The 16,741-nt window shown below is 41.3% G+C and overlaps 1 protein-coding gene and 1 pseudogene across 1 annotated transcript in view; one reads left to right on the top strand and one right to left on the bottom strand.

The window, feature by feature from the left end:
- The window catches only part of SMYD3 (SET and MYND domain containing 3), a 684,321-nt gene extending 669,904 nt beyond the window's left edge, over positions 1-14,417 (bottom strand). The window contains exon 1 of the mRNA XM_057726238.1: positions 14,183-14,417. Coding sequence (XP_057582221.1) covers positions 14,183-14,346 — 164 coding nt within the window. The 5' untranslated portion in view covers positions 14,347-14,417. The remainder of the gene's footprint in view (positions 1-14,182) is intronic.
- Positions 14,418-14,885: 468 nt separating this feature from the next.
- Positions 14,886-15,858, top strand: LOC130848820 (translocon-associated protein subunit alpha-like; annotated as a pseudogene).
- The last annotated feature ends 883 nt before the right edge of the window (positions 15,859-16,741 follow it).

Raw genomic sequence — 16,741 nt, 5'->3', positions numbered from 1 at the left:
TAGCCTAGAAAGAACACTTAGAGACCTAAAAATTGAAAAAGAAGAAATTACATATTTGAAGATGACATAAGAGTATTCCTAGAAATTAAATTATCTGTAATTAAAAGTGTGGTACCTATGCATAAACAGACAGATCAATGGAAAAGAGTAGAAAGTCAAGAGTTAGACCCAATTAGTATACGATCCAGAATATGATCACTAGAGCCAATCACTGGGACAAAAATAATCTTCCTAATAAATGGAACGACTGCATAGCCATTTGAAAAAAGATAAAATTAGATCCATTCCTTACACCATACATAAGAATAAACTCAAATGAATCAGAGACCTAAATGTAAAGACTTAAAGTATACACATTCTAAAAGAAAGTGTGAATTACTCTATCATAAGAAAAGTTAAAACACAAATGACAACCAGAAAGAAAATATTTGCAATATTTACCAAACATAACTAATAGCTCTAATATAAAAAAAATAGTTTTAAATTTGAAGGAAAAAAAAGAACAAGTCATAGAAAAACAGGCAAAAGATACATACAGACAATTCACAAAGAGATATTGATATAAACGTGGTCTTTAAATATGAAAAGATGTTTAACTTTACTGATAATACAATTAAACAGCAAATCAAAACTATACTGAGATAGCATTTCTCACCCATCAGATTGGTAAAAATTCAAAAGCTAGACAATACACTCAGTCTGCAAAGCTGAGGGAAACAAGCACTCTCATACACTGCTAGTGGAAATGTACAATGGTACCACCCCCACACAGGTATTTACACTTTGACCTCGCAATTCCACTTCTAGGAATTTACCCTGAGTATACACTTGCAATAATACGAAAATACCCATGTGCAAGGTTATTCATTACAGCACTATTCACAATGGTGAGATACTGGAAATTACTTAAATATCCAAGCATAGGATATTAGTAACTCTGGTACATACATAAAATGGAGTATTATGGAGCTATAAAAAAGAATAAGAAAGATCTCTGTAAATATGATATGGAGTGATTTCTAGTAGATTTTTTAAGTGAAGAAAGCAAGTGCAAAAGAGCAAATACAGCTACCTTTTGTATAAGAAAAGAAAATAAAAAACATACATATATTTGCTTCTCTTTACCAAAGAGAGAGAGAGAGAGAGAGAGAGAGAGAGAAGATAAACCAGAAATCAATGAACTTGGTTACCTACAAGGTTTGGGGGTGGAGAATAGTATGAATATGGGAAGGGCTGACATTTTTTTTTCATAGTTGGAGTTTTGGAAGCATGTGAATGTTCCATATATTCAAAATACAAAATTAAATCAAAAAGGATGGGACTTCCCTGGTGGTCCAGTGGTTAAGACTCTGTGATCCCAATGCAGGGGGCCTGGGTTCGATCCCTGGTCAGGAAAATATTGGATGGGCCAAAAGGTTCATTCAGTTTTTTCTGTAAGATGGCTCTGGTAGCACTTAGTTGTCTTTAACTTCATTCGAAACAACTGTTAGATTGTATGTGACAGCTGTCATGTCAGCGTGCATTTAAAAAAAGGCAAAGAAATTGGTGAATTTTTGTGTAGCCATTTTAATATTGAAGATGGAAGAAAAAAAAGCAACATTTCAGCATTCCACCCTTTATTATCTCAAGAAAGGTAAAACTCAACTGAAACGCACAAAAAGATTTGTGCAGTGTATGGAGAAGGTGCTGTGACTGATCGAATGTGTCAAAAGTGGTTTGCAAAGTTTCATGCTGGAGATTTCTCGCTGGATGATGCTACACGGTCAGGTATACCAGTTGAAGTTGACAGCGATCAAATCGAAACAATAATTGAGAACAATCAACGTTATTCCATGTGGGAGATAGCAGACATACTCAAAATATCCAAATCAAGCACTGAAAATCATTTGCACCAGTTTGGTTATGTGAATCCCTTTGATGTTTGGGTTCCACAGAAGCGAAGAAAAACTTCTTGACCATATTTCTGCGCGTGATTCTCTACTGAAACCTAACGAAAACTTAACGTTTTTTGTAACAAATTGAGACAGGTGATGAAAAGTGGATACTGTACAACAATGTGGAATGAAAGAGATCATGGGGCAAGCGAAATGAACCACCAACAACCACACCAAAGGCCAGTCTTCATCCAAAGAAGGTGATGTTGTATAAATGGTGGAGTTGGAAGGGAATCCTCTATTATGAGCTCCTTCCAGAAAATCAAACAATTAATTCCAACAAGTACTGCTCTCAATTAGACCAACTGAAAGTGGCAATCAATGAAAAGTACCCAGAATTAGTCAACTGAAAATGCACACGCTTCCATTAGGATAATGCAAGACTGCATGCTACTTTGATGACCAAGCAAGAACTGTTACAGCTTGGCTGGGAAGTTCTAATTCATCTGCCGTATTCACCAGACATTGCACCTTCGGATTTCCATTTATTTCGGTCGTTACAAAATTCTCTTAATGGAAAAAACTTCACTTCCCTGGAAGACTGTAAAAGGCACCTAGAACAGTTCTTTGCTCAAAAAGATAAAAAGTTTTGGGAAGATGGAATTATGAAGTTGCCTGAAAAATGGCAGAAGATAGTGGAACAAAACAGTGAATATGTTGTTCAATAAAGTTCTTGGTGAAAATGAAAAATGTGTCTTTTATTTTTACTTAAAAAACCAAAGGCACTTTTTGGCCCCTCCAATAGATCCCACATGCTGCAACGAAGAGCCCGCATGCCACAAAGATCCCACATGCCACAACTAAGACCTGGCACAGCCAAAAAAATAAATAAATACTTTTTAACAAATCAATCAATCAAAAAGGATGGGGGAGAAAAACTAAAACTGAAAGCAAAGTGAAACAAATGAACTCAATTCTATTTCTAATAAATACCAATAGATATACTGAAGGGAAAAAAAGAAAGAATGTAAAACGAACACAGTATTTTATTATATACTCTCAGTCTTTGGCAGAGTAGAGGGGAAGGAGAAATTGCAAACAAATTCCGTACTGTTTTATACAGGCTTTCGTACTAAAAAACAATCCGGGACAATCAGGTACCTAATTAATTATAAACCACTGAAAAAAATGGAAATTCATGAATCCATACTGATAATAACAAGATAAATAATAAGAAAGGAGGACAGGCTCTTATGGTAGAATGCTGAACCAAATGCCCACTGGTAAGTGTGGAGGAGTGCTATAGTTGGAAAATAAGCATTTTGCAACTATTATACCAAAGATTCAATCAATAATCAGCTATGGATGCATAAATCTCAGGGGAAATTTTAATGAACAGGATATTTCCATGGTCTTACAATGTCTCCCCACAGATTGGTTGGGGGGAAAAATAGTACACAGTGGCAAAAAGAGGACAACAGCTTGACTGAGTGATCACTTTAACAGCACCAATAAAAGGACCTTGTGAAACTTCAGATGTGATATCTAAAATGAGGAATGATCTTTAAAAAGAAAAAAAAAGTCAGTGTTATAAATGACGAAGAAAAGTTATGGAAACTTCCCATATTAAAGAAGGTGACAATTAAATCAATACTGGACCCCAGAAAGGATCCTGTACTAAAAGAAATAAAATATGCTAATAAAGAACATTATTAGGGGCTTCCTTGGTGGTGCAGTGGTTAAGAATCCGCCTGCCACTGCAGGGGACAAGGGTTCGATCCCTGCTCCAGGAAGATCCCACATGCCACAGAGCAACTAAGCCCGTGTGCCACAACTACTGAGCCTGTGCTCTAGAGCCCATGAGCCACAACTACTGAGCCCATGCTCCACAATTACTGAACCCCACGCACCTAGAGCCCATGATCCACAACAAGAGAAGCCACTGGGATGAGAAGCCCACGCACGGCAACAAAGAGGAGCCCCCGCTCACCGCAACTAGAGAAAGCCTGCGCAGCAACTAAGACCCAACGCAGCCAATAAATTAATTCATTCATTCATTCATTTTAAAAAAGAACATTATTGGATCACTTAAACTGAAATGCAGATAGTAAAGTATTAGTTGCAATGTCAACTTTACTGAAGTTTATATGTATGATAACATCCCTATTCTTTGCATATACAAATTAAAGTATTTAGGAATAAGGGCCAGAATATATGGAACTTACATATTCAGAAAAAAGAAAGTGTGTGGGGGTGGACAAAGACAGGGGCTCAAAAGAGGACACAGAGGAGAGTGTGCAAATGATAAGCAAATGAGGTCAAATGTTAATAATTTAATCTGGGTAAAGGGTACACAGATTTTTTTTTTGGTACTATTGTCATTCTTGCAATTTTTCTATAAATTTGAAATTATTTCCAAATAAAAGTTTTTTAAATGTTTTAAATTATGATGGGAAGAGGTAGATTGTTTTTCAATGAAGGTAGCCAGAGAAGCACATAACTATTTCAAACACCAAAATGATGGTATGTCTACATTCATTACTAATAAGAAAAAATATATAAAATTGTATGCTTTAAATATATGTAGTTTATTTATTGTATGTCAATTGTATCGCAATAAAAGTTCTTAAAGAAAAAAAGAATTTTTAAATTAAAAAATAATAAAAAAATAAAATAAAATAAACAAAATGATGGTATGTCTAAAGTAAATGTTCAAAATGATCTTTAAAGCAATTTCATATTTTCTGCACACATAATACTAAAACTAAATTCCAGTCCATGATACATAAAAGAGGAGACATGCATTTAGGAATCATTTAAACATCTGATTACGTATGTATAGTCTCTAACTCCTTTCAACTTATTCAGGATGCCCAAATATCCACTGGATAAGTGTTTACCGAGTACTTACACAGGCTGTATGTCATCTCATTTACCCTTTTAAATCTCTGCTACTCGTGTATGATTAGCAGACCAGCAGCTTTAGCATCACCTAGGAGTTATAAATGCAAAATCTTACACCCAGCCCAGATCTTACTGAATCAAAATCTGCACTTTAACAGGATCTTCAGGTGATTCTTATGCACACTAAAGTTAAATAAGGGCTCCTCTAAGTGACTTTACAGAGATTTATTTCTAGCTTCTACTAACTCTGGTGCACGCAGGGTGATGCCCCAGAGCAGCTCTCTTCCCTGCCATGACTCATACTTCTTGTTTTCTCCACCTCAACTCACGGCCTCCACAGTCATGAGACAAGGTAAGAGAGAGCAGAGAACATGGCACAGGATATTTTATGGCAGACCTGGAAATGGCTTGTGCAACCTCCAGCCCAAACTCCACTGGCCAAAACTGAGTCACAAGGCCCCGACCCACTACAGGGAGGGTGGGAAATGCAGTCACTTTGTGTGTCCCCCTGAGGAAGATGAATGAAGTTTACTAGTGGATACTGTGATATCTCAGAAACACCAAGGAAGAGCTGAATAACCAGACCTGAGCAAAGTCAGAGCGAGGAGAATTATGAGGACCATTAACAGAAGTTCTGCTTCTCTCGGTTCAAATTTTAATGCTAATACCCAGCCAGTAAACTGGCTCGCCTGGCTCACCTTTCATCAAGAGGTTCACTCTTGATTTAATCAGCTGGCAACTCAGACACACACAAAAAAGTAGACATAAACTGGCAGGCATTTCAAAGTCATCTTCATCCCAAGCAGCACCACCCTTTTATACAATTCCAAATAAAACAAAGACTTTCTCAAAGTTTATTCAAATCTAATTAAAAAAACAATACAGGCTTTGAAAAACACAAAATATATAAAGTACAAAAGGATATCTTCCCCCCTTCAAGTCCTATTCTCCGAAAGTAATCATATTAGAAATCTGGGGTGTTCTTCCAGACCTTTTCTACACACACAAGTACATATACACAAAGATTTTATTTAAAATACATACATTGTTCTGCAACTTTATTCACCCAACGATGTGTTACTGACATCCATTCACATCTGTAGAAACAGATCCACTTCAATTTTAACAGCCACAGGGATGCTACAGTAGGGCTGCACCATAATTTAACCAGTCACTATTAATGGACATTAAAATTCTTTCTCCTTTTTTTAAATTACCAAAGTGCTATCCTAAGTATTCTTGTGCAACCATTGTTATTTTCATTTGTCAGAATCCCAAAAATAGGGTCAAGAAAACACAGTGCTCCATTTTGCTAGGTACTACCAAATTGCCCTCCAAAGGAGTATACCAATTTACACTCCTACATACGTATGAATGCTCTCTAGTTCATATCTATGCTTATAAGGAACATAACAGACACTTTTTAGGGTCATTATGAGAATTAAGTGAAGTAGTACGTAAGGTAAAGCGCTTAAAATCATGCCTGTCATTGCTTAGTAAGTGATAATAAATATTAGCTACTGAATAATAATTTTCAATCATCATATATTGTAGTAACAAGTAAATGGAAAATGGCTCTCTTACTTTCCTTTGATAATCAAGGGTAATCCCCATCCCAAATCCCCTGACTCTTAAACAACCAGAAACAGCCGGAGTTAGAATATGGGAAGCAAACACTCAGTGAGTCATCCTAACAGAGAGGCACTAACTCCATACTTTGGTTCCTGATCCCAATATATCCTGGCAGGTTATGAGAAAACCAGAACCAAATATCGTTCGTGGTTCACATCATACAATAAAGAACAAATCCAAGCCTCTCCAAATGTCACAAAAGACATGTACAGTGTTTTATAACAGTGGTTCTCAAAGAATGGTCCAGGGACTCCAAAGTCCTTTCAGGTGGCCCACGAGGTCAAAACTATTTTCATAATAATACTAAGACATTTTTTGTCTTTTTTATTCTCTTTCTCGCATAGTGTACAGTGGAGTTTTTTACAGGCTAAATGACTTGCAATCTTACAGTACACTAAAAGCAGGAGCAGTTGTGAAAATGTGAGGGTCTTCTACTAAGCCAGACATTAAAGAGATATACAAATATGTAAAGCAAGCAAGTTTTCTCAGCAAATCTTCTTTTGTTTTGCAGATATCATCTGTTTCAAAATGTAATGATTTATTATGTTTAAATCTAGCCGTCTCTTGGTATCTGCAGTGGATTGGTTCCAGGACCTCCCCAATACTAAAATCCATGGACATCCAGGTCCCTTATGTAAAATGGCATACTATTTACATGTAACGTACACACATCTTTTCATATACCTTAAATCATCTCTAGATTACTTATAATACCTAATACAATGTAAATGTATGTAAATCGTTGTAAATCAAAAGTAAATGCTATGTAAATAGTTGCCTTGACACTACAAATTCAAGTTTTGCTTTTTGGAACTTTCTGGAATTCTTTTGTCCCCTGAATATTTTTGATCCATGGAGAGACTGTACATAATTTCAAAACAGTTTTAATTTTTTAAGCAGTAAAATCAACAAATATAACAATATTGTTTATGTTCATGTTATGTTTTGTTTAAACCTCTTCAGGGTCCTAAATAACTTTTTTTTAAACCCTCCTATGAAATCTTTTTCTATAATTTTTAAGTGGGTAAAGGGGTCCTGAGACTGAAGTTTGAGAACCACTGGTCTATGAAATCCGCTGCCTCAAATGACAGCATAAGTCAAGAGCAGTCAAACCATAGGTATTAGCCTGATGCTTCAATTCTCTTTCTGTGAAGGTCAGAGGCAACCTTGTGAGGAATACCACGGCTTTACAGTAGATTTCAGTAGGTCTCAGAAACGGCAGTACAGGTAGAAAAGGCAAATCCAAGCGCAGGAAAAAATAAGTATTCCAATGAGAATAAATCAGTGATCCCTCCATGACAAAAGAGTCTAAAATAAAAACCTGACATAAGCTGGCCAGCTGGCCGTTCCCCCAAACATGTGCTGCCATTTGGGGAACTCAGGATCCCTTACAAACTGGGCACTCTGTACCAGTAGAAGCCACAGTGGCCATGGTGAGAGGAAGTCTGCACTGTTGAGTTCCAGGCACCAGCCTCCATCCCTGTCCCCATGGTTGCTCTGTTCTTGAGCCCGTGAATAAGCACCAGGCTGCTGAAGAAGGAGAACTTACTGCTATCCACAAAGCTGGTCATCCTGTCTGATTAAGAACGTCCTCTGCTGTGGCATTCACATGGACCAAATGTTTTCAGGCTCAGGGCTCTGCCATACAGCCCTTCCCTAAGCCTCCTTGCAGAAGAAAAGGAAGAAGCAAAAGAAACAGGAATTATAACTCCCACTTAAAAAGAAAAAGGGAAGTCATATCCAAAGAGTGCTTTCCCAACCCACCTCATTATCAGTCCTTCTACTTTATTTTATTCTAAGTCCTTGACCTTCCAGTAAACCCATTGGCCATTGCCCAGGAATCTGCAAATCCTGATTTCAAGGCATCTCTGAAGGTTCTACCCTTGAGAGGATTTCGCTAGTCTTTCCACCTTCGGAGCCCATCCCCCCAGGAAGAGTCTACAACACTACAGCTGTTCACTTGCACTACTGGTATATTTCACAAAATCAGCTGTAAACCCACAGAATGCCTTTTATACACTCTGAACAGAAGTGAGTGCCTCCCTGTCTCCACTTGGCTCTTTCTGGTCAGCCCTTAAACCCCGGCTTAGGAAGCCAATATTAGAAGTCTGCCTTTGTTGAAACTATTCATTCCAATGCTTAGCATTCTTGATAACTTCACCTATATCGAAGATTCATCTAACGCCTCAGCCTCTCAGCTTCCTGATCATTTCAACATTTTTCTTACTCCCTACCTTAGCCACTTTCTGCTATACCCTAAACCCTGTTGTAATAAATCACACACTACTTCTAAAGCATATACATGTCAAGTCATCCCATCCTCTGACCACTCCACCATTTCTTTGAGCACATCAGGTCCTCTAGTCCATTGCTTCCACCATGTTTCACTGTCCATCACCTTCCTCATGACCTCAGTCCCTAGCTTAGAAATATGGTCCAGGATTACACTCTTCCTTGCCCACAACTTCAACTTCCTTCTCCCTCTCTCCATCCATCAGAGTAACCGGGCAGTCCTGGATGAACCCGATTCTCATAGTCAAACTACTGACCCCCAGGAGAAAAAAAATCACTAGTCTGCTAACTGCTCTCACCATAAATAAGTAAACAGAAGTTTTAAGTGGACCCTTAGCACTTCCCAGCAACCCTACTATATGCTCCTAGGCAATTCACTTTTCTCTCTTAGAAGAATATTTCAAATCTCCTCTCTGTGTCACTCAGCAACCACTTCCTTAGTTGTCCTCAAGCCTTTCAATCGCTGCTGTTACCTTCTCAGGCAGCTCTTCTTCTTACTCCAATATAAGAACGTATTCCCTCCTGCTTTCGACCCAGGTTCAGTCCTTGGCCAAGATGGATTGCATCATCTCACCAGTGTTCTTTTTTTGCCCTTTACTGCCTGATCATATTTACCCACACTGTAGCTCAAATGCAGTTGCTTTATTTTCTATAATCGATTTGTCTCACGAACATGGGGCTGTTTTTTCTATAACTAATCTAAGCTTCCTCAAGAACACTCACCCTAGTAAAGAGCCATAAATGTAGTATTTGTCAAATAAAATCTCAGTCTCTTACAGTTTAATATTCAGACATTTAACTCCCTACCAGAGCTGGTTTAAACAGTCACTTTCAGGTAAATTTTTCTCCAGGTGGGGCTTATGGAACATCCTATGGTGGCAAGACCTCAGATCTTGGCATCTCTATGGATCCTCACCGGTCTCTGCTGCAAGGAAGTGATCAGGTTCTGTGGCTGCACTGGTGCCATCTCACCTTTTGGGATGTCATGCTGACTCCCATCTCTGGTACCCAGGATCCTGACCTAGAGTCACACAGTCCTTTGCCATGATGTCTGCTGTTCCACCAGGCCTCTAAGCTCCTCCACATCCCTCAAGTATATGAGAGCATTTCAGAATTCCCTGCTACCACAGACTCATCCAGCCAGCCCCTTTCTCCTACCACTGCTATACTATAGCCCCCAGTGCTGGCACAGCACCAACCTGCACAGCTCTCAAGATTACAAATAAGGAGCAGAGCCAAAGGCTTTCTACTTTTGACTGTCCCCTCAACTCATTTAATACCCTCACCCCAACCCCAGAACTTTGGCCAGACAAGGAAGGTCAGAACATAAATTTCTCACAACTATTTTCCCTACCTCTGTCCCCTGCTTCCCATAATCCACCAGGGCTGAAAAAGATGGACTTTCCACTTCCAATTCCTTCTCCTTCCTCCTGGGAGGCATAAGCCTCACACACAGTTTTAGTGATGGAAGAAACATCCTCTCTACCCTACAGAAGAAACTAATCATTAGAGTTTGCCAGAGGAAGCTCTCGATATGGAAACTGCAGGCAACTTGGAACTTGAGGAAACCAAAAACAAACATACAGCAATTTTAAATTCCCCAAAATAGTATCCCTTCACAACTCCCAACAGTTAGCATCTCTTGTGTACTAGGTCCCAGAGATACAAAGATTAGACGTAGGTCACTAAAGTGGGGAGACCTACAAACAAAATAATTACAATGGAATTTTATCTGCTACATATACCAAAACAAATAGAAGACACAAATAACCCTTGTCAATCTTTTCCAGCTCCATCAAACTAAAAATGTGTGCAACAGCAGAAAAAGGATAATATAAATTATTTCAGGTCACAATTTTATTGTCATTTAATCTTTCTCCATTTTATATACATCATTTTTTCCCACTCACAAGAAACCAGAAGCCAATCCTTCATGAAAGGAAAAAAGCAAGAGAAGTCATGAAGCAGGTTTAAGTTTCTCTATTAATAAAAATAAATATGTAAGAACTAAAGCTCTATCAAAACAGTCCAAGGCCAAAGGAAATCAGCTAGAATCTTATAACAATAAATGATCTGGAGACTAATGAAGTAATTATAATAAATATCTGTTCTTTTATTTTGCCCCCCCCCCCACTTTCCATGGCATTGCTGTTATTTGTTACAAACTAATACTTTCATTCCATTTCTTAATTCAAATGGAAGGCAGCAAAAGGACAAGAACAACTAGAGAATTCTGCCAGACAGTCATACTACAAATTGAAAGCTTACTATGTGCCAGGCATCAGGGCTTACAAAGATTGAAAGCTTACTATGTGCCAGGCATCGGGGCTTACAAAGACTGAAAGACATCTATTCTTCAGGACTTCACAACTGGTGATGAGTAAAGAAGCAAATTTCACTCACAAAGTGATACGGAACACAAAGTTGTATCCTGCAATGATGGGCAGTGAGTATTGGTAGAAAACTGCAGAAGACAATGCACCAAAGTTTGATTTCTCTAACACTATCCTCCGGCAGCAGTGATTTCCAACTAAGTACTTCAGAAACACAACCACTACTGAAGCAGAAGTGTTCAACAGAGCTCCAGCTACTACAGTACGTGTGAACTACGTCCTAGCGATCCAAAATTAAGTGCAAATATTTTTTTGTGTGTAAAGTAGTAATAAACAAGTGCTTGTTAGTATAAAAAATTCATTTGTTTGTTTTAGTTTGTTTTGTTTGGATCCTTGCCATTCTCTGATACTCCCTTTCCTATGTTTATGTTTGCTTATTGCCCCATTAGGTGAATATTGGTGGGAAGTAGAGCCTGCCTCCCTTCTTAAAAGCCAAAAAGACCAAATACTCACCTTCTCGACCTCCCCTGTAGCTAGGATGCAGGCAGTGACCCAAGCTCAACCAATCCAAGACACCCACTGAGAACTCTGAATCAGAAGCTAATATTGGGAGTTCTCCGGTGGCCTAGTGGTTAGGATTCCAGGCTTTCACTACTGTGGCCCAGGTTTAATCCTCCGTCGGGGAACTGACACCCCGCAAAGCCTTGTGGACCCCCCCGCCCAAAAAAAAGCAGCAGCTAATATCTCAAAGAAGCATGGTTGAGACAGCAACTTTCCAGCAACAACCAGTTTCCCAAGCAGCAATGGCGGCAGCAGTGGTGGCAAGAATAGCAGCAGCAGTAGGGTCCGATGTCGTGGTGCTGGTGATACACGGTGCAGAACCCAGTATTACCAGGCAGCATCAGAAGGGATGTACTCTCCAGGTCCCAACCCCAATTACTTCTGAAGGGCAGTTCTGACTATGGAACCCCCTTGGTTCCTGCCCATTTTCAGAGCTAGGATTCCTCTGGACTTTAAAAGAATGCTGAGAACTCCCCAACACTCTCTTCTGAAATTCCCTTTTTTGTTTAAATCATTACAGTTCCTGTTAATAAGAGAAATAAGTGACAGCAGTTATGTAATTGTATGGTAAATCAAGAAGCATTCTACACACAAAAGGCTGGGTTTGTGTAGTCTATTTTGGAAAATGGACAATTCCATGTGTCTTACAACTCAAGTTCAGCTCTGATAATTCAATCAATAATTTGTCATCATATATTCATTCCAAAATTTTTCTATTCCAACTACTAAATAACTTCGCAGTCTGGTTTCATCTGCAAGATGATCCACATCTTCATCAATTAATGCTATAGGACTTACAAAAATGAAAGTTCTCTGTTTTGGATTATATTCAAACTCTAGATAAACCCCAAAGGATTAAACAGGATGAAAAGCAGCTTTCTCTCTAATTTGCCTGAATGAGAATCAAAGATCTATAACATTCAATGTCAAAACCTTGGGCATTTCATTCCCTGAAAGGAATGAACAGTTGTTTTTTTTTTTAAACAGATTAATTTTTTTAAATAAATTTATTTATTTTACTGGCTGTGTTGGGTCTTTTTTTGCTGTGCGCGGGCTTTCTTTCAGTTGCAGTGAGTGGGGGCTACGTTGCGATGCGTGGGCTCCTCATTGCCATGGCTTCTCTTGTTGCGGAGCACGGCCTCTAGACGCGTGGGCTTCAGTAGTTGCAACACATGGGCTCAATAGTTGTGGCTCACGGGCTCTAAAGCTCAGGCTCAACAGTTGTGGCGCAAGGGCTTAGTTGCTCCGCGGCATGTGGGATCTTCCTGGAGCAGGGATCGAACCCGTGTCCCCTGCACTGCCAGGCGGATTCTCAACCACTGCGCCACCTAGGAAGCCCCGCATAAACTGTTTTCAACCACAAAAAACTTCAAGGTGTCCTCAACGAATTTTTTGTTGTTGTTGTTGCTGTTATCATTACTTAAGGAAGCAACAAACACAATTAAGTAACTTTAAAATAGTAAATTAAATAAATTCCTCAATGATGAACCAAATAAGGACATAGTAATATTAATGGTCAAGCTACTGATGTGAGCTTGGCACTTATCCCCTCACCTTCACCCACCCCAATCCCAGGCTAATGGGTCTGGAAGAGCCGTCATGGAAAAAAAATCATACTGTCCATCTCAAACAGAGCTCTTCTCCTTGACATATGACAGGAGCTCCATAACAACTGCTGCTTGAATACAATTCCTATGGCTGTGCATACACATTACACATTTCCATAAATTACGTTCGCATAGCACTTTACATCGGACCTGTGCTTTCAGGCTTATGAAACACCTTCACATGAATTCTTGTATCTATATAGGTGGTTAAGAGTTAGACCTGCCTGCACAGTCATTTAAAAGCAAAGTACACCATGGAACCTCAATAACTTATGCTCCTACAGCACAGTACTGCATCTTGAGTTCAGCCCTTCTGATACACTGTAATTTATTATCTCGCTGACTTATCTGCTCCTTAAGGATTCTTAAGGATGTCCAGTTCATCTTCGTAACCCCAGGCCAAACTGAATCTGGACCACAGGAAGTGCTCCGTAAACACCAACATTCTTCCGCCTCCTGCAAGCCGGTACTTTCTCGGCGAGGCCTCAGCTGTGAGCCTGATTTACACTATTCGTGCTCCCAACTCACCCCCACCTCCGCCAACTGTGATATCCACAAGACACCAACGAAGCTTATCGCCCAGGACACAGACTTTTTTGCTCCCCAGCAGAACTATCCACGGCCCAACGCTTCCCCTTCAGCCTGCCCACTGGCTCTCCCCAATTACTACTGCAGCGGGGTGGGGTGGCAGCGGGTCCACCTTCGCCCTGCAGAGCAGCAGGGGCTGAGCCTGGGGTCCCGGCAACCCGCGCCGCGACAGCCCAGGGGACGGCCAGGCGGAGTCTGTCAGCCGCGAGGCGCTCCCGGGAGCCGCGCGTCTGGGGGAGTGCGAGACTGGGCGTCTGGGCAGCACCGCCGAGACCCTGTGCAGCCACGGTCATCGGGAGTCCCGGCGAGGGCGGGCCCGCCACGCCACGCCCTCGGCCCCCCGGCCCCCCGCACTGCTCCGCACTCAGGTGGGCGAGGGAGGTATCCTTACCCAAGGAGGCAGCGGTCGCAGACGACGCCACGACTCCCCTTGCACACCGTGTACGCCAAAGGATCCGAGCGGAAGAGCAGCTCTCCGGGGCGTAGCGGCGCCAACGCCCGCAGCCCGTTTCCCCTGTCGGTAGTGCTGAACTTTTCCACCTTCGACGGCTCCATCCTCGCCGAGCTCCCGCACCTCAGGCGTCCGCCGCTTCCAGCAGTTGGTGTCTCCCGGGCTGCCGGGAGCCGCGCGCCTGCGCCCTGCGCGCACGTACGCCCGAGGGGCGGAGCGGGGCGGCCTCTGAGCATGCCCAGATGGGGTCCCGAGGCTGGCCGCGCGGGGCGGGGCGGGGCCAGGGCGCTGTTGCATGTCCCTCCCATTCCCCGCGCTGTTCTCACCCGAAGCGGCTCAGCTAGCAGAGGCAGTGTTTTTCCCCTCTAACGGTTTATTGTGATAATTTTAATGCAGACGGAAAGTTGAGAGCACAGTGCAGTGAGCACCTGTATACCCTCCACCTGGATCAAACAATTGTTAGCATTTTGCAGTTTCTGCTCATTGTCTCCCAGTATGTATGTAAGTATGTGCGTATGTGTGTGTTTATAACATTTATTGAGCCACTTGAAAAGTTGTGTCGAACCATTTGAAAGTTGCAGACATCATAACGTTTCATAACTAATACTTTACATCATGACATGTCACAATTAAATACTGTAACATGCATTTCCGCAAAATAAGAACAATATTCTATAAAACTGCAACTGACGGAGACTGGACCCCCGGGCGGCAGCGCCATACGGTCCCCCCTCCCCGCCCTCTGCTGCTTCTCCTGCTGGTGTTCCCCGCCATCCTCTTGCTCCGAGGCGGTCCTGGAGGCTGATAGGCTGCAGCTCGAGATCTTACAAAAGATGAAATATTGAAAAATTCTATCTATAATTGAAGATGAAGACGATGAAGCAGAGGTGGATGAAGATGAACGCACCGATTTGGCTGAAGATAAAGAGGAAGAAGATGTATCTGCTGAACCCGAAGCTTCACGGAGCGCAGATACAGCCATAATGTTTGTGAAAGGAGATTTTCCAGCAAGTTACATTGCGAAGTTCCTGGTAAACTTTACAGACAAGGGTACAGAAGATTTTATCGTTGAATCTCTTGACGCCTCATGCTGTTATCTTCAGGACTGTCAGTTTGATATCCAGAATTTCCAGCTCTTCCTCTGAACACTGTAGTGCCGCTCCAGAAACAGGCAGCTTTGGAGTACTGCTTCCTTCCTGCAGAGTCCGTGGGTCTAAACTACAAAGATTTGAACGACAATGTTTTCCAAGATGCTGTCTTCAATCAAACAGTTAACAATTATTGAGAGAGAAGATGGGTTAGATGGAGAAACAATCTTTATGTATATGTTCCTTTCTGGTCTTAGGCTCTTGGTTGTTGTTGGCCTTCATCGATTCCTAGAATCTAGAAAGTACAGGAGACCCATACAGAAGGTAGAGATGGGTAGCTCAAGTCCGAATGATGTTGACATGAGCTGGATTCCTCAGGAAACTTTGAATCAGATCAATAAAGCTTCACCAAGAAGGTTGCCCAGGAAACGGGCACATCGGTGGGATCTGATGGCTAAATATTCACTTGTGCAACAGTTCAGTCTTTACTTAACCTGCCCTAATGTTTTTCGACCTGATGGGAATTAGTGCAGAAGGGCCATATCACCATAGAAGGCTTACGTGTCCTGAGCAATCAGAGTCTGTGGCAATAATACTGCTGAAAATGCACTGCATTTATTTTTCTAAAGTAACACATTTGGGTTGTTTAACCATTAAAATCTATGTGTGGAGACTTCCCTGGTGGCTCAGTGGTTGGGAGTCCGCCTGCCAATTCAGGGGACACAGGTTCGAGCCCTGGTCTGGGAGGATCCCACATGCCTTGGATCAGCTGGGCCCATGCACCACAACTGCTGAGGCTGCACTCTAGACCCCGTGAGCCACAACTGTTGAGCCCACATGCCACAATTACTGAAGCCCGCAGCCTACAGCCCATACTCTGCAACAAGAGAAGCCACTGCAGTGAGAAGCCTGCGCACTGCAACAAAGAGTAGCCCCCGCTTGCCGCAACTAGAGAAAGCCCAAACGCAGCAACGAAGACCTAACTCAGCCAATAAATAAATAAATAAATTTATTTTAAAAAGTCTGTGTGTGCATGTGTACGTATGTGAGCAGTTGGTCTTACCAGAATCATTGTTGAACTACCTGAAGCATGCCTTTAGAATACTAAATATAATGCCACCGTCTCTTCCTTTTGGACATTTTCTAACATTTCCCCACAAAACTCAGTATTTGCCCAATATGGTTGTAGATGTCCTGCCTTGGACTGTTATTAAAGAAAACAATGTCTCTTCCTGAGAATAGCTCAGATCCCAACTGATGGCACAACTTTGCATGTTGTTGCTGTTTTACAACTAGTATTCTAAAGGCACAAGCAGGAGTAGCTGCTTTTGAGCAGTAGAATCGTTTTGGTATTTTGCTGCTGTTTACTATAATGTGCACCTTCAGAAACCTTCCCAAATGAGTTCAAGGA

The sequence above is a fragment of the Hippopotamus amphibius genome, chromosome 3 (genome assembly GCF_030028045.1).
Source record: "Hippopotamus amphibius kiboko isolate mHipAmp2 chromosome 3, mHipAmp2.hap2, whole genome shotgun sequence".
Classification (NCBI taxonomy): domain Eukaryota; kingdom Metazoa; phylum Chordata; class Mammalia; order Artiodactyla; family Hippopotamidae; genus Hippopotamus; species Hippopotamus amphibius.
The sequence above is the reverse complement of the archived record's forward strand: the minus strand, read 5'-3'. Positions and strand labels throughout refer to the sequence as shown.